Here is an 18,259-nt window from a genome sequence, read left to right on the forward strand (position 1 = left end):
AGCAGAGTCCGCCCGTTCCTGCATGAACTTGTGCCCGGAGTGTTCACCCCTAGAGTAGAGCGTATTCGCGAGTGCAACGCGGGGAGTGTGTGTGTTTACCGTCTAAACCAAGTTCTCGAAACGCGTAGGATCCCTGCGTAAATTGGCAAAGGCTGAGTTCTCAGCCAAAATGAAGACGACAAGCCGGACCAGCAGGGAAACCCGTATTATCAGCTTTTTACCTTTCTTTCTCCTTTTATATAGATTTTGTCCTGCTTCTTACCCTCTCTTTCCCTGGAGAACGAGCGGTGCTAAACTAAAATCGATTTATTTTATCTGTATGTAAACACCATTTTGCAGCAAAATAAAGGAATAACGCCTAGTAAAGACGTCAGCTCTGTGAGTCGCGGCTGCTCCCTTCATCTGCTGCCCTGCACGCCGGGGCGAGCCTGCGGCGCCGGCTTGTTTTGTGGTTTGGAGTAACCTGCTCGAGCAGCGACGGGGGAAAGTGGTTAACAAATAAACCTTTTTCTTTCTTCTTTTTCTTTCTCTCTCTCTCCTTTTTCTTTTTTTTTCCCCACCCCCCGCTCGAAGCTGCGGATCCGGCCGCAGGTCGGCGGAGAGGGCACGTGACACCCGCGCAAGGCCCGCGCGTAACCTGCGCGGCGGCTCCGCGGCGGCGGCCGCTCCGCTTGCGGCTACCCGCCCCGACGGCAGGGGCGCGGGCGGAGGGGAGCCTTGCGTGCCCGGCGCGGGGGGGAGGCCGCCGTCCCCCGGGCGCAGGCTGGGCTGCTCCCCGGGCACCGGGGAGAGGTTCCCCTCCCGGGAAGACGCGCCTCTCCACCCCCGACCCCTTCCCCCGCCGTCCTGCAGCCGGGCCCCGGGGGAGCGCGGGGTCCCGCGGCGGCAGGGACAGTGCGGGAGGTGCCGCCGCCGCCGGTGCCGCCCCAGGTGGCCGGTCCGGGCCCTGCCCTTCCAGCGCCGCTGACTTTGGCCTTGTCCAAGAGCGGCCCCAAACAAACTGGCGGAGGAGAGCGGGCGGTGCCGAGGCCGCGGCGGGCTGGGGCTGGGGCTGGGGCTGGGGCCGGGGCCGGGGCAGGGCCCCGGGCTGAGGCAGGGCTGGGGGGAGTAGGACCCCCCCACACACACACCGAGGTGCTGCAGGCGCAGGAGAGGGGAGAGCCCGGAGGCTTTGGTGGGTTTGATTATTTTGTGAGACCGTCCCCATGGCCGTTTCCGCAGAGGTTTTTATGAGGGAAGGAGGGGGGGGGGACACGCTTTCAGCTTTTTGCCCAGATACAAACCTCAGAGGATAAACCAAGCAGAGGGGCTGGGAGCCTTGCCCAAGCCGTTTGATTATTGTTTTAGGACGAGAATGAAATCGATTTCCCCCGCATCTTGCTGACAGGCTTTCTCTGCCGGGAGCCGCCAGCCGGCCTCTGCAGCACCAGAGCACTGGGGCTGGCCGGAGCTGCAGAGCCAGGGGAAATGCGAAATATTGCCTTGGTCTGATGCTTCAGAACATAAAACAAAAATTCTCACGGAATTTTAGGTCCGGATTAAAACGCCTTTTGGCTGCAATTGCCACCTAAATCTGTTTCTAATGAAGAGGCGTTTCCACACGCGAAACCTTGGGTTGCCTCTCCCAACAGTAATAATAATTACGCTGGCGGAGTCTGCGTTATTTTCTAGTATATAAAGTAGGCTCAGATATGGTTGTTCGGGGCGTACGCAACAAAGCTAAACAACCACAAGGAACGGCACAAAGCAACCACCTATTTACATGGGGCTATTGCCTTCCTGAAGGCAATAAACTCATTATTTCATAAAGAGGCATATTTGAACTTTGCTCCTACCCGCTCCTTTGCTTGCAAGCACTGCTCGCAAGGGCACAGTGGTCCAGATGATTTTGGAGGTAAATGCCGGATTCTAGAAGGGCAGAAATGCAACCATCTTCCCGAAAGCTTTCCAGAGATCCCCAAAGGTAACGCTCGGGTGGTGTTTCGGGAGGGAGAAGGAAAACCAGCTCAACTTGGAGGCGCATTTCTCGCCGTCCAGAATGACCGCTCTCACTGCATTGCCTAATGCAGACAAAAACCTACCTCGCTCATGGCGGGGTGACTCTGCCAGTGGAAAAGCGGGGGCGAAGCAGCGCCGGGTGAGAGCTCCCCGAGGGAGGGAGATGCACACCTAGCCACCTCCAGCCAGAGGCACCACCCCTGGGTCCCTCCAAACCTTCGAGGCATTCAGCCCCTCTGCTGGGAGCTGGCGCATTGCGGACAATAAAAGTCGCTTAATTCAGTAGCATTTCCCTAATTAAAAAAACTAGAAGCAACCCCAATGATGCAAGCCAGGAGACAAGCAAAAACCAGATAAAGCCCCTTTTCTTATTCCCTCCTGGAATACTATTCAGCCGGCTACAGTCCATGAGAAATGCACCCTTTATGCCGTCCTTTCCTGTCCTAACCCACCCCATTACAACCAGTCCCTTTATTACACGGGTGATGTGAAATCCGAAGAGGAACCTCGGGTGAAAAGATGTGAAAGGCAATGGATTATTTATTAAACATATCTGATCCACGACGATACCTTAATGTCAAGCTTCTAGTCTAAATCGCCCACGGCAGGAATAAAAACAGAGGAGGTAGGATCTAAATTGCAATGTGATGCGAAAGTGTGTGTGTTAGGCATGTGTGTATGTGCCTGTACATAGACGCACTGATTTCGGCAGCCCCCGTTGTCTGTAACCCTGTGTGCTGAGACAGACGTACATACTTGCGGGCGCACACTGTGCATAGACACACAGGCGGGAGAAAATGGTGCATGATTTCACGCGTGCCCATAGTCCAGGTATCAGCTCTCCCTCTGAAGCAGCGGGCGACGACAGCCGTTGCGGGCGTTTGGGGAGGCACACACTCATGTGGCAGAGCTGCAGAGACGGGGCGCGCCCTGCCTTGCGCGGCTCTGCCTGTGCGCCCTGCCTGCGCACCCTGCTTGCGCGGCTCTGCCTGCCCACACCCGCCTGAGCCGCCCCGTGGGCACATGTGTGCACACGCGTGTGCGCACGCCGGGTGGGCGTGCAGGAGATGCACCCGAGTGAGGTGGATGTACCTTACGCCCTCCGGCTGGATTATTTCGGGTGTCCTTCCAGCTGTATTTCGCCCCCTGCCCAGGCTTTGTGGGTGCATGGAGGGGTGCGAGGAGGGGGGAGGGGAGCAGCGGGCACCCGCCTGCTGCACCCACGCCCGCGTCCCCCCGCAGCATGCAGGCGACCATCCATCCCTTTATTTACGCCAACATAAACATCTTATCTTTGCATTCCGACCGCAGCCTAAACGTGATAAAGCCCTTCCGAGGGGGCTCTCCGTTCCTCCTCGTTTGATAAGGCTGCAAACGCAACTCGGCTTGTTGGGAATGGCTCTGGATGCCTTTGTGCTTCCTAAAAGAGCATAAATAATTAAAGTTTGGCAGGGAGGAAAAGCTTTCTTGCAGAACTGTAGTGGCAATAAATGAAATGACTCAGAATCTCTTCTCCAGTCGGTTTTTACGAGAGCTGCCAGACAGTGTCTGTTCACGTTCTCCAGATACTAGGGGCGCCATAACAAAGTTAAGGTCAAGTTAGTGTCTTATCTTGGGTGGCACAAAAATACCGCATCTTCTCCAGCCGGACCGGGTATATTTTTAAACCTGAATGTTATGCAAGTCGCCTTAATTTCCACGGAGGGCTTTTGGAAATGTCACTTGGACCCGAATACTTGGCAATTCCAGGCAACGGTTGCAGATGTTTCAAGACGCCTAACGGTAAAGTATTCGCCTGCCTGTGTACATGATGTGCATTTATGTTTCGATGCTATTTAATCGGCGTAAGGGAACAAAAAGAAAGAAGAAAAAAAAAAGGGGGGGGGGGGGGAGATAAGATATATGTAATGCTCCGAGCTGGGCTGGGAACCGACCCGGGATGAAAATCCTCTGGCAGGCGGGGACCCCCAGCTCTGCCATATTCCAGCGGGGTCTCTACTGCGATATTGGTCTCACGTTTCCCAAATTAGATGGCTTTTTAAGGGACTGTTTCCTAAAAGGGCTGTTTTCGTATTAACAAATCGTCGCCATGTCTTTGAACTTGAATTAGTTGAAACCAGTTGGCTCCTGAGCCAAAATTTAATTGATACTAGGCTTGCTGCATCGAAAGAAAGGTGAAGTATTCTGGCTAAGGCGTAATTAGTTGTTTGAACGGTAAAGAAAACGAAGCACCATAGGTTCCCAGAGCCATGTCTCTTGATGATCTAGGCGATCAGAAACCTGGGGGCACAATCCAAACGGATCCCTGCCCTGCTCTGCTGCAAGCTCAGGGTGGTAAGTGACAGAGAAGCCATTTTAACTGCGCAGACATCGTTTTTAGGAGGTTGTTCATGTGTTGCAGCAGAATCGAGAAGGCTCGAAAGTTACCGATAAAGGGAGGGAATGGTGGCTTTCTGCCTTGGTTTCTAGTGATACCTTGCGAGAGTCTATCTGCTGGCAGCAATGTGTGGCATTTGAGGTGGTTTGCGAGCAAGGCACCAAGGCAAAAAATTTCATGCTGTATGGAAGAGAAAAAAGGGAGAAAAAAAAAAAGAAGGGAAAAAAAAAAGAATTAATTTTATCTAATTTGCCTGGCTTTGGTCTTTTGATTTCTAGAAAGGGCAAGCTGCGCTGTGGTGCGGAAGCCCCTTGGGCAGACCTCGCCTGCTCTGGGGGGCCGGGGGATGCAGGAGGGGCCGTGTCGGTGGTGGCAGGGCGGGGGGCAGGGTGCGGGGCACAGCCCGGGGTGCGGGGCTCCCGCCCCCGGAGCCACTCCGCAACGAGGAGCCCGGGGCGCGCAGGAAGTGCCTGGCCGAGCCCTCCGCGGGCACCGCCGCCTCGCAGAGTCGGGGAGCCCCCGGGCCTTCCCCCTACTTGCCCGCGGCGCTTTGGGGCCGGTTCCCTACCTGCCGGGCTCTCTGGGTGCTGTGGGATTTGGAGGCTGCCTTTTTGGAGGTGATGCGGGGTCTGCCGCCTGGCCGGAGCGCCCAGGGGTTGCCTGGGTGGCCAGGGGGCGACCCTGCTCGGCGTGGGGAGCTCGCCCAGATTTCGGGTTTATTTGGAGAGCGGCATGTGGCGGGGCTACTCTGGCTATGTTGTACAGTGGCGGAAAAAGGCATTCCCATAGAGAGCTGGCAGACGTTTCTGGAATGAGGGATTGCTCGAGCGTACGGCTGTTGCTGGCGCGTATTATTTATTCTCTTCTATTTTCAGCCTTTGTGACCCGGTTTGTGCTCTTCTATGCAAAATCATATTTCAAGGAGAAAAAGAAAATTGGCAAAAAATGAGCCCTCGAAGGCAGGACGGCCGAGGGGCTGGCGGGTGTTGTGCGTGTCGCCCGCTCCCAACCCTGCTTTTCCCTTCCAATGAAAATGAACATTTTGGTGGGAGTTGGAAGCACGGGAACAGAGGTCACTTTGTGTGCTGCTCTGCTTCCCAAGGAAACCGTGCTTGGTGGACTTCTCTTCCTGCCCTAGCCCTTTACCTTCCAGAAGAGCCCGAAAGTGTCTCCCTTTCATAAAACCGGCTACTGAGAGATGTTCTGTTTCCGTATTTCTCGGTTCAGATTGTCTCTGGCGCCCTGACACAAGCGCGCAGTGTTTGGGCTCATAAGCGAGGGAAAAACGAGGTGATCGGGACTCAGGCTTTGAATTTCGTGACCGATTTTGATGCCAACTGTGGATTGCTGGAAGCGGGCGGGCAGAGCCACTCGCACGCGTGAATGGGACTTGGCTTTCCTGAGTGAACCATCACCCCGCTCATCCTCTGCCTGAGCGGCGGCCAGCCAGCATCGCTCCCTCTAACGAGGAACTATCACGTTTCCGAGCGGCGGGTGCCCGGCCGGCAGGGCTACCTTCCCCGGGGGTGGCTGTGTACACCCCCGCCTCGTCGCCCACGGAGCCTGGGCTGGGCGGCGATGCGATGCGGGGCGATGCGGGCGGGGGGCTGCGCGCCGCGGGGCTCCGCGGTGGGCTCCGGCGGTGGGCAGGAGCCTGCCCGGGCGGCGCGGCCCCAGGTGATTACCGCACCACCTACGTGTATCTCATCGCCCGGTGGAAAGATGAGGGGGGAAAAACCGGCTATATTTGTACAAACGCTGCGCTCGTCTCTCCGTGCTGGGAGGGCTCTTTGGAGAGATCTTAGGAGCCTTTCCGAGGGGCTGATATAGATATAAGGACATTTCTACATCGCGTCACGTGACATAATTACCACTAGAATCAATCAAGATGAATTGCACGTCAGCACACGGTGGGGATTTTTTCTTAGTTGATCCTGTCCAAACCCTCTTGTGCAATAGATGGATCTTGTTCAATGCATTGAAGCCTCCTGGTTGCTTGCAATCGCAAAAAGGAAGACATGACTGAGTTTGACGATTGCAGTCACGGCACATCCAATATGTATCTGCCAGGGTGCGCTTATTACGTCTCACCCTCAGATTTCTCGACGAAACCCTCTTTTTTGTCGCAATCGTCGTCCTGTCAAATGACTTTTCCTTATTCTTCTAATTTACCTCATGTCCAACCTGTGCGCGAAGTAGCATTCAGGGAATACGGATTAGAGCGCAGCAAATGGCAGTATAGGGGCAGTTATGCTCCTTATTACTCAGCTGAAGAGGTGATGCACAGAGACTTTCTGCAGCCTGCGAACAGGAGGACGGAAATGTTATTCAAAACGGACCCTGTCTGCGGCCACCACGGACCGTCTACCGCCGCCTCCAACTTCTACAGCTCGGTGGGGAGGAACGGCATCCTGCCGCAAGGCTTCGACCAGTTTTACGAGACAGCCCCCGGACCCCCGTACCAGCAGCACTCCGAGGGCGAGGGGGACGCGGACAAGGGCGACTTGAAAGCCCAGAACAGCACTTGCAGTAAAACACCTTCCAGCCAAGAGAAGAAAGTGACACCAGCGAACAGCGCCGATTCCCCTTCTGGTGAGGCTGTTGCAGAGAAGAGCAACAGTTCAGGTAGGTATCAGCAGTAAATTGGGGGCAAGAGTACAAGGCCAACACTTTGTCAAGCCGCATTTTATGTGCAATTTTATAAGCATCCAAAGGATTTTATATATCCTATAAGATTTCCTTTACCGTTGTAAAGCGTGTTTACGATAGGAAACCAATTTAGGTGGGCTTAAGGTATTCTTGGAAGAGGATATTAATTGTTATTAAATTGTTGATTTGGCGGGGGGGAGATGGGGAGATTTCACAGGTAGTGCTCAGAGCTGCCTTCGGTTTAGAGCTTAAGATCTTCGTTTGTTTGGGGTGGGGTGGGGGGGTGTGGGTGGGTGAGAGGAGTTTGAGAAACTTGGAATTTTTCCAGCCCATTTAAATATCTCGCTGTATTGCTCGAAGTGCTGTCTTTTAAGGAGAAGTTGGGAAATATTCGCTTTTTTGCTAAGTCACCCAGAGAGTAAAAGCCCCAGGAATATTTTTTTCAACTGCCAGAGGGCTGCTTTCCAGGCAATGGGATACTGACAAAGTCTCTGATCTCTTCCTAGCTGAGCGTGTTCGTAGCAGCAGCATAAATCAGTTTCTTCTCTCTTGAATTTCAGCAATTCCCCAGCGATCAAGGAAAAAGAGGTGTCCCTATACCAAATATCAGATAAGAGAACTGGAACGGGAGTTTTTCTTCAACGTGTACATAAACAAAGAGAAAAGACTGCAGTTGTCCAGAATGCTCAACCTCACTGACCGGCAAGTTAAAATCTGGTTCCAGAATCGAAGGATGAAAGAAAAGAAACTGAACAGAGATCGACTCCAATATTTCACTGGGAATCCCTTGTTTTGAAAAAAAAAAAAAAGAAAGGAAAAAATTAAAAATTAGAAAAGAGAGAGAGAGAAAGAAGAAAGGAAGAAAGAAGAAAAACAAATCTCGGTCTCCGTGACCTGCCATCTGAATGCAAAAGTAAATTGGTTTACATGACACATCCACCCTGCGGAACTCAAAGTTTCATTTTCATGTGCAACTCCACACACTGAATGGCCACTGGAGATTTCGGGGCTTGGCGGAGCAGATTCCTGATAAGGGAAAACTAGGGTAAATCCAACTGTCCACTCTCAAGTGTTTCTCGCCAAAGGTGCTTTTTATTCCTCTCCCACAGTACCAGCAATGGACCTGCAGTGTGTCTGGTAGTTTTTGCTTACAATTCATTGAGTTCGGGGGGGCTGTGTTGTTGCTTTTGAGCTAGGATAACACTTTCCTCCCTTTAAGTGAATGCGGTTTATTTAAGAGATGGTAAATGTACGTTCGCTATATATAAAATATATATATATGTTTCTATTGTCATCCAAAAGCATGGGCCACTGTCTTTTTCATGTGAATAAATGGTTTCTAGTAAAGTTAAGGTTATAACTTCCGTGCACTGTATGGATTTCCATCTCCGAAGGATGCTAGCGTTTCCCGGGCTAGCCAAGTTCAGCTAAACAGTAACGGGAGGAAGCCTAGTCGGGTTATTTTAAATGCTTTTAAAATAAATAATAGTTTAGATGTCTAACTCTGCCTTTGTAGGTATGCCTAACCTTCCCTGCTCGCTGTGAGGCAGAGCCAACATGGCTGTCTGCAGAGCATCACTGCTGATGGTGCTACAATTACTATAAGCAACGAAAAAGGCTGCTTGCTTTTTTTTTTTTTTTTTTTTTTTTTTAAACTGATCAGGCTCCCAGTAAGCCCAGAATTCCCAATGCCAATGACTGTTTACTTGTTAGTGAGTGAAGGGTAAGACAGAAAGACGGAGGGCTCGGAGCGAGTCAGACAAGAGGGAGCTATAAACAATTGGCACTAGTGGGGGAAAAATAAAAAAATTAAAAAAAAAAAAAAAGGGAAAAAAAAAAGGAAAAAAGCTTGGGAGGCAGAGGGGTGGATCTCTTAAAAATCCTCCCTCGGTAGGGCGAGCGGAGCGCGGAGCTGGGCCGGGAGCGGGGAGCGCAGCCCGATGCCCCGGCCGCGGCGGGCCCTGCGCAGGGGCCGGCAGCGGCGGAGGTCCGCTCCGCGCCTCGCCGCGCTTTATCTTGCGTGACCTGGCTGGGCTGTTTACAAAACCTTGAACTGTCTAGACAACACCATAAAACTCGAGGTTCTAAACAGCTTAATTGGGTTATATTATACACCTTCTGGTGGGTGAAAAAGAGATTTCCGCAATGTGCAATAAAGGCGAGGAGTGAGAAAAGAATTTGCCTTTTTTGAATAGGACGAAGCGGCTCTCGCTACGGTCGCACGCAGGGAAGGTAAAACACCCCAAATAAGTCAGGAAAAGCCGAGAATTCAAAAAATGGATAAATGGAAGCGGATGGAGGCATGACTAAAAAAAAAAAATTTTTAAACCCTTTAGCAAGAAAAACATAAGTGTATGCCTTTGAACTTCCAAAATGTCAAGGTCATCACCTTTAACCTTTCTGAATAATTAGGCGCCTTAAGGTTTCTCTGTTATTTTCAACCACCACCCACTCTCTCTCTCTCTGTCTTCCTCCCCCTCTCTCTCTCACACACACACACGCACAACCACACACACACACACTTATTACCGCATAGCTTGCCATATTAGCAAATGCATCATAACGCAGAGAAAATTCCATCTGGGTCGAGGTGAGCTCTCCGCGGCGTGCGGGGAGCGTGTCCCGCTCCGGTCCCCGCCAGCCGGAACACGGCAGGCTCTCCGCTTCCCTCGCCTTTCTCTTCCGCGCCCCGGGAATTCCCCCCAAATCTCCTTTTTTTTTTTTTTTTTTTCTTTAGCTCTAAAAAAATATATATTTTTTTTTTTCTAAAAAAAAAAAAATGAATAACGCGGGGGCTATAGGAACTGCTTTGTAGTTTAAGGAGGAGGACGATATTTCTATGCAGCTTTTGCCGACAAAGCCCATTAATTAGCAAGGCGCAAAGTCGCGGGGAATTTCTCAGAGCATTTCGCCTGACCTTATAGCAAAATTCTCTTGTCTCTCCCGAGCCTTAATCCGCAGGGCGAGAACGAGTCGTCTGATTTTCCGTTCCCTGCAGTGCTTTAACGGTGTCTCTTAGCGGATTATTCCGCCTTTAAAACGCTGAGACACCGCAAAAGAGGGCCGCGAAAACCGAAACTCCCTAGCATTAATCTTGCATAAATGCTCAATGATAGCAGTTTTAAGTTTCTATTTAAAAAAAGAAAGGAAGAAATCCATGACGGAGAGCAAATTGAGCTGAGGAGAAAGAGCCTGGGAGGGGAGGAAATTCCCTGGTGCTTGGCGGCCATCGGCCACAGGAGGGCGCGCCCATGCGCTGCAATGCCCACAGCACTCTTGGTGCTCAGCTCTCCTCTCCCTCTAATAATAATTCCACTGCTAATAAAATATCTAATATATAAGTAACGATAAGATTTCAGGGCCTTCCAAATGAGAAAATAAAGCATCAAAAAGATTTATTAAACAAATAATCCATAACCGTGACGTGCTGGAGAAATATGCCACTTTAAAAGATTTTTTTTTTTTTCTTTTTGGGTCGTAATCTTTTATAATGCTTTCGAGCTTTAAAAAAAAAATCCCATAATTTTAAGAAGAAAAAAAACAGTGATATTCAGAATTCGTTCCCTAGAACGAAAATCTATTTAGTTCTTTAAGGTCAGCCTTAACGCGGATGGAACAAAAGTAATATAAAAACCATGCGTTTCCAGTTTATCTTCGATTCTTATTTGAGGTTTTTCTTAGATAAACCTCTAGGTACAGAAATCATAATTTTAAAAACATATTTTATTTAAAGGCGAGATTAACGTTAGATCCTGAGAGTGCTTATTTTTTTAAAGAGAGGCAGACTAAAGCGAAAAAAAAGATATTTTTAATATTCGAACACCACCTTGCCAAGGCATTGCTGAATGAAATCCCTCTCCTTAAAAGTACTATGGAGATCTATTAAAATGAAACTAGAGATTAGAAAATTAAAGCGAAGCTTATGAATTTCCTGGACGCTCTCCAGTGACCGAGCATGTTCCGTTTTTCTGGTCTTGTTTCATTTTTTTCCCTCCACTGCGCACTTTTGATGAGAATCTGAAGAAAGAAAGGACTTCGCTGCTTTCTGCTTATTTGCAGAATTCATCGAAATCTATTTCACGTTGGCTCAGCCATATTCCGCATTTTTTAAAGCCCCGTCTCTCGTGAAAGCATTTGTTGGCACTTTGTCTGCTGGGTTGTTGGGGATGGGGTTTGGGTTTGGTTTTTTTTTAGAAGTTCATTGTTAACAGTTTCCTAGAAATAGCCTTTCCGTCGGTAATAAAATGGCATTGTACAATCTGAAATCCTCGGGATCCCTGACGCCAAAGGTAGCCCTTGCAGGCGCAGCCGGAGCCCGAAGGAAAATCCCCTTGTCTCTCGGTGGAGATACCCATTTCGAGAGGGAAACGTTTAGCGAAGGTTTTGTGTTTGTTTGTTTTTCTTGGCGTGAGAGGCTCCTTGTGAGAGCCCACACCAATCCCAACCCCATTAAGGCTTCGTACGAGGTGCTTTAACCCCTCGCAATTACAGTGAGGCCGGTCTCAGCGAACGTGAACGAGTGATGGGAGACAGGATGTGTTGTTAATTAAAAAAAAAAAATAATAAATACTGGAATATGGAAACGCCGCTTTCTTCTTTTTTGAATCATCACGTAAATGTGATGATTCTGTCAGAGTCTACCATATCTTCTATTCTTTCTCTCTTTTTTTTTTTTTTTTTTTGCCCCTCTCTCTGTTTTATTCCTTTAGACAGAAAAGGCTGTGAGCTATTTCAAAATGTCTTTGGGCTTGTCCTTTAAGGAGAACGAAAAGGGTGTTTGCTTATTTTCTGATTAAACTATAAATGCGGCAGGAATCTGCCGAAAGATAAATGTGTAGCCCAAATACCGAGGCTGAGGGCAGAACCGGCCACCAAACTACACGCTAAAATCTCATCTTATCAGATACGCGCTTCTGTGTCCAGGGAAATATAGAAATACAATAGGGGAAGGGCTGAGGCTTTGGGCGAAGCCGGGAGTACAGTCAGTGCTACTGTGCGATCTAACACCTTTGGAGAAACGGCCAGTGTGCTATTTTGTTTATTTTATAAGCTTTCATATTTAGGAAAAGGCATAATGTCACCAGCATGTTTCCCGCCCTTCCCCCCCCCCCCAACCCCCCCGTCCGCCCTCGGTGAAAAAAAATCCAGGGAATCTGAGCCCTCAGCCCAGACGTCGACTCTTTCTATGAAAATATGGCACATAGAAATCTGGGCAACGTGACAGTTGCATTATTAAAAGAAGAAAGGACACAATATCGTAGCCAGTTTTTTTTTCGCTTAAATAAAAACTATTCTTCAATCTCCCTGCAATATAACAGCGTGGCATAAAATATACAAACCGCGCGTTTAAAGACACCCTAAATGAAATGCTGAAATCGAGTAAATGAAAGGAATTTTACTAAAAGCTTCCTGGGTTCCCGTCTGTTTTGAAAGTAAGATATTTCTCGCAATACCTTTGTTACTGAAGGCATCTGCAAAATATCTAGCCTCATTCGTACTTCTCTCCCATCCCCCTCCCATAATGAGACACAAACACAGCAAATTGCAACTATGAGAATCCTCAGAACAGCCGAGACAAAGAATAATCATATCACCAGTAATAAGGTTTAGGAAGATAAGGCACTGAAAATTAAGCCCTGCTGCCACGTCTGGTAACCTCAAGTTTTTAGCCCTGACATTTGCTAGAGGAGAAAACTGTAATGTCCACCTATGCTTTATTACAAACAGTAATTTACATCTGCATGGACCCATTGGTTGAGGGCTTTTTTTTTTTTTTTTCCTCCCTCGTTCGGAAAAATATGGGGCTCTGAGAGCAAAACCTTTATATTAATGTAGATTGTATATCTCATTTATTGCACAATATTGATTTATTTATTAATGTTAATTACTTGATTCCATTTTAATATGATTTAAAACAAGAGTGACATTAAATACCCAGATCCTAAGTCCCCAGTTCCCCAGTGGCTCTCGCATGTTTATTCAACTTCTATTTACATCAAACTTAAACTTTCCTACTGTTCATTTTCAATAAAAAATTGCTGCCCGTTTTTAAAAACCCACATGATTTATCGTGAGCGAAGGGTCTTACGGAGCTGTTTGCCAGTGTCGAATACGATATTTAAATCATTATTCTCACAGCCATCATCTGAGTTTCCGTGTAGTGACATGCAAGAAATTCATATTTTCAATCAAAAAAAATCAAAGAGCCCTCATGTCTAATCAGGAGCCAAGGAGTGATCTTCCCTAGCACCAGCGAGGGTGGCGTGGAAAGCAGCTCAGAATTTGCTTATTGTTTTAACTTTACTGTTGAGCGAAACCCGCTGCAAACCCCTGGGCTGATAGTTCAGCTGGGATATTTCTGGGACCCCTTTTTCTTAAAGTGTAAATAAAGATTATGAAAGAGCCATTTGATGGGCATAAAATTCCTGATTAGATTTAACAGTCAAGTCTTAAACTGCGTCAAGGAAAATAGTATTTTGTTTCTTTAAACTCTGTGGGTTGTCCGGGCTGTTGTTGAAGAAGAGGAAATTGCTAGAAAGCGAGGGGGGGAACGCCGGGCTCGGAGGGAGCGTCGTGGGCTCCGCCGCAGCTTCTCCCGCTCCCGGCGCAGGCAAATCTTAGCAATGGCTCTGATCATGATCTTAAATAGCCTTCTCGCCGAAGCGCCCGGTCCTCTGCTCAGCCCCCGGTGGCGACGAAGCGTGCCCGGGGAGGGCAGGGGGCTGCGCCAGGCGCAGGGGATGCTGCGAAAAGATGTCGAAAGCGAGCGAATATGACGAAGGTAATATTTAAACTCTCCGGCAACCCAGAAGCTGGAGACTGCAGCTATAAAAGAGACTGGCTCTTAACCTGACAATGATGTTGTATTTGAACAGCTGCGATAAGGTTTTAAAAGGTCTGTCTCATTGCCACAGCGAAATTTTAAATAGGGTTATTGTTTCCAGCAGTGTAAAGTGTACGGTAAAGTGCAAAACATCCAAATGCCAGGAAACGGGGGAAAATTCAAACCCACGCCGGTGGAAAACGCATGTTTTCAGCTGTGTGAAAGACGCATTTAAATTTTTTAAAATCCTTTCACGTGCTGCCTGCTCTCGGTGATCTGAAAGGGTGTTTTGATGGGAGAAAGGCCCAAAATAAACAGGCAGATGAATCCGAAACAAAAATTATCAACAAGTTCACTTTGTCTGGATGAGAGTCCTTGACAGCATTCGTCCCAGATAAGAAATGCTCCAGTTTGAGAACTAAAAAAAAAAAAAAATAGAAAATAAAAGAAAGAAAAAAGAAGAAGAAAGAAAAGAAAAAGTAAGAAAGAAAAGGAAAGAAAGAAAAGGAGAGGAAAGGAGTAATAAACAGTTTCTACCATCACTATTTGAAATGTAATAGCTTCGGGTGTAAATATGGGTACAAAGTGTGTGTGGGGGAAACAGTAAAACACGTTTGAACTGTTGGGACGGGAAAATCTGATTTGCCATGTAGCCTGTTATTGTTGCCTTCGGTATTTTTTTTTTTATATATATTTATATATGATACAGATGCATCTATCTTTCTTCCTTTAAAAAAAAAAAGAAAGTTGCTCGAAGAGTTGCAGTGAGGATATGAGTTTCTGTATGTTTTTTAATAAGCAATACTACAGAAGGAGAAATTATCTTTATGATGCTTTCAGTTTCCAGGGCAAGTGAAAACCCCACTTTTTTCTTTTTCCCAGGCGGTCGGGAGAGAGCATTGTAAAATAATTTTAGGAATGTAGCCTCCCTATAAAACTCGAGTTATGACAAAAGTCTAGCTTTTAATATTTGACGATTTGTGTTAAAACAAAAATTGACCTTCTCGGTTAGCAGCGAGGGAAAAAATCAATAGTATAATTTTCAATAATTCATAACGCGAACGCCATTATGCTAAATCTTAACTATTAATCTTATCCTTTACAAAGTCTCGATTGATTTGTTAATAAAATATCTTCCCGTGCGCGGCAACAGAGGGTATAACTCTCGAAAAAGCTTCAGAAGCAAGAAAATTACCAAGTAGCCCAAGAATGTAGATGAGGCTTTTATTGATCGCCCCTGATTCTCCTTAATATGCCTTAATAAATCCCGCAACCTTTTGTCCCCGCACTTGTCAGAAGCGCGGGGGTGGTGGTGGTGTTACAGCAGCCATGGCGGGCAGGCGCGGTTTTTCCTATGGGGGTGTGTGTGTGTGTGTGTGTGTGTGTTCCGCGCCCGCGGAGGGGTGCAGGGGGGGCGCAGGCTGAGGGTGTGGGGGGGGTCTGTGGGGGCTGCCGCAGCGCGGGCGCGGCGGGGCGGTGCGGTGCCGGCGCGGCGGCCTAGGGGGCGCTGTTGACCGCGGCGGGGCGCGGCGGGGCGGCGCGGCGGGGCGCGTCAGCGGCGGGGCGGCGGGGCGCGGGGCGGCGGGCCCTGCCATTGGCCCGGCTGTCATGTGGTCGCGCGGAGGCATCCGCAATTACACGGGAATGTTTTCCTAGAGATGTCAGCCTACAAAGGACACAATCTCTCTTCCTCAAATTCCGCCCCAAAATGTCCTTTCCCAACAGCTCTCCTGCCGCTAATACTTTTTTAGTAGATTCTCTCATCAGTGCGTGCAGGAGTGACAGTTTCTACTCCAACAGCGCCAGCATGTATATGCCACCTAGCACAGACATTGGGACGTATGGGATGCAAACCTGTGGACTCCTTCCGTCTCTGGCTAAAAGAGAAGTTAATCACCAAAATATGGGTATGAATGTACATCCTTATATACCTCAAGTAGACACTTGGACAGACCCGAACAGATCTTGTCGAATAGAGCAACCTGTTACACAGCAGGTCCCCACTTGTTCCTTCACTACAAATATTAAAGAAGAAAGCAATTGCTGCATGTATTCCGATAAGAGATCCAAACTCATTTCTGCAGACGTCCCTTCCTACCAGAGGCTGGTGTCTGAATCATGCCCCATTGAGAACCCCGAGGTTCCCGTCCCAGGATATTTTAGACTGAGCCAGACCTACGCCACTGGGAAAACCCAAGAGTACAATAATAGCCCTGAAACGAGTTCAACTGTAATGTTACAGTTAAACCCTCGCGGCAGCTCCAAACCGCAGATATCTGCTCAACTTCAGCTGGAAAAGAAAATGAATGAAAACCCGAACAACCAAGACAGCACCGCTAAAGTCTCTCAAGTGGAAAGTCCCGAGCCCAAGTCCACGTTGCAAGAGGAGCGGAGCTGCCTGCCCGAAGGCTCCGTGTCCAGCCCAGAAGTCCAGGAGAAGGAGAGTAAAGGTCTGTATTACCGAGTTTAAGCCGTGCCGTGGTGTAACTCCAACACGCCAGCACCATAAAGCACGCTCGAATATACTAACGAGCATCACAGCCATCACATTTAATGCTAAGGAGTATCGGGCTGCAGGTGCTGTGTCTCTGAAGATTTTGGCAGGCAAAAAATGCCACACAAAAGGGTCCAAAGATTTTTCTGTAGAGAGCTGCTCTCTCTCGTGCATGCAGACCGCCTCTCTGATGCCGGGAATATAGCCGTGTGCTCCTTAATGCGCTGCAGCAGCCAAAAGCAGCCCCATACCTCTAAAAAAGCAGGTCTGGAGGTTGTAAAATACGACCAGCTCAACTTTTCTCTCGTAATATTTCGCAGATTTTTTTTGTTAAATTATTGTTATTATTTTTTCACTGAGCTTTACTGCGGTTTGATTGCATTTAAAGTTAATTACGATCCTATTAAAATAGGTGAGGAATAGGTGCTACCAGGCTGGGTAAAGTTGGAAAGAAATGCACAATGAAAGCAGCAGCCCGCTGTCTGCCTGGTCCAAAGGTGGAATATTTCAATGTGGTGCTTTAGATAACCTTGGGTTGGTCTCCAAAAGTGTAACAGTATTTTGAAATGCGTTTGAAAGCTAAAGGTGGCGGTAATCTGGTTTTATTTTCCTTTTAAAAGTGCACTAAAACCTTCATTTCGAACGACGTGTGTCGAAGAATCCCAAAACGGGAAATCTTCTCCTATCAAAATGTACTTTGCAACCTCTAGGTCGATTTTTTTGCCCTACGTGTGCATGGGGATGCTTTTTATCTGAATTATATTTAACAACCCAGGTCTAGGTTGATGTGAGGCAGATTTTTTTCTGGTGGGGAAAAAATTGAATCTAAAAGGAAATTAAAAAAAAAATAAGCAGAGAATGTTAATTTCTTGTATATCTTTTTGGCTGGAAAAACGTCTATGTCTGCTCCTAGGTGTGCTTGTGTAATTCATCTGATGGCTGGGGGGTTGCTGCCTCAAAATACAGTGCGAAGGTATTTTGTAATTGGGATATTTTCGTAGCAAGTGTGGTGGGAGCCCGAGGCGGCCATGGCGAGGCTAGACCCGTTAAAATGTGGCCATGGGGGTGATGGCAGGTTAAATATTGTTGAAATGCTAAATGCCAGCTGAAAACTGGAGAGCCCATTTCTGGCAGGGGCAGGAGAGCGGGGCGGCCGCAAGGCTGGGTGCCGTGTGGCGAGGACGGGCGAGCCCAGCCTGGCAGCAGGTCCCCTCTCTGTGCCCACACCTCAGCCTAGCTGTGTTTAATGCCCACATCCACCATATCTGCCAGACACTGCAGAGGAGGGGTCATGGCCAAGGGTACACTCTAACAGCCTGAGGTATTTTTGATTTTTTTTTTTTTCTTCTTCTTCTTTGATTTTGATAGAGGAAATCAAGTCTGATACTCCAACAAGCAATTGGCTAACTGCAAAGAGTGGCAGAAAGAAGAGGTGTCCTTATACTAAACACCAAACACTGGAATTAGAGAAAGAGTTCTTATTCAATATGTATCTCACTCGAGAGCGCCGTCTAGAGATCAGTAAGAGCGTAAACCTCACTGACAGGCAGGTCAAGATTTGGTTTCAAAACCGCAGAATGAAGCTCAAGAAGATGAGCAGGGAGAACCGAATCCGGGAACTGACCGCTAATCTGACCTTCTCTTAAACCCTAACCCCGGGGGGGGCACCAGTGAGGAATGGGCACAGAACCGCCACTTGCTAAAGGCAGGAGAGACTCTGGCAAAACCCGGCATTTTCCAGTTTTGTTTTGTTTTGTTTTGTTTTCTGATAGAATGTGACTCTTCGTCCTTCTTTTAGCGCTGCAAGTGAATATGTATTACTATGATGAGTATATATAAAACCTAGCACGTGTAATTTATTTTTGTTCTCATCGTAATGCAGGGTAACTATTATTGAATATTATCATTTGGTCTTAAC

General features: G+C 48.1%; 2 protein-coding genes across 2 annotated transcripts; both read left to right on the forward strand.

Annotated features, from left to right (window-relative positions):
* The first annotated feature begins 6,393 nt into the window (after positions 1–6,393).
* On the forward strand, positions 6,394–7,820 carry HOXD11 (homeobox D11). The gene is made up of 2 exons (XM_074145515.1): positions 6,394–7,000; positions 7,585–7,820. Exons 1-2 carry the CDS (start codon positions 6,394–6,396, stop codon positions 7,818–7,820), a joined length of 843 nt encoding a protein of 280 aa, XP_074001616.1.
* Positions 7,821–15,555: 7,735 nt separating this feature from the next.
* Positions 15,556–17,987, forward strand: HOXD10 (homeobox D10). The gene is made up of 2 exons (XM_074145340.1): positions 15,556–16,297; positions 17,710–17,987. The coding sequence occupies exons 1-2, from the start codon at positions 15,556–15,558 to the stop codon at positions 17,985–17,987; spliced, it is 1,020 nt and encodes a 339-aa protein (XP_074001441.1).
* The last annotated feature ends 272 nt before the right edge of the window (positions 17,988–18,259 follow it).

This window comes from Numenius arquata, chromosome 3 (assembly GCF_964106895.1).
Source record: "Numenius arquata chromosome 3, bNumArq3.hap1.1, whole genome shotgun sequence".
Lineage (NCBI taxonomy): Eukaryota > Metazoa > Chordata > Aves > Charadriiformes > Scolopacidae > Numenius > Numenius arquata.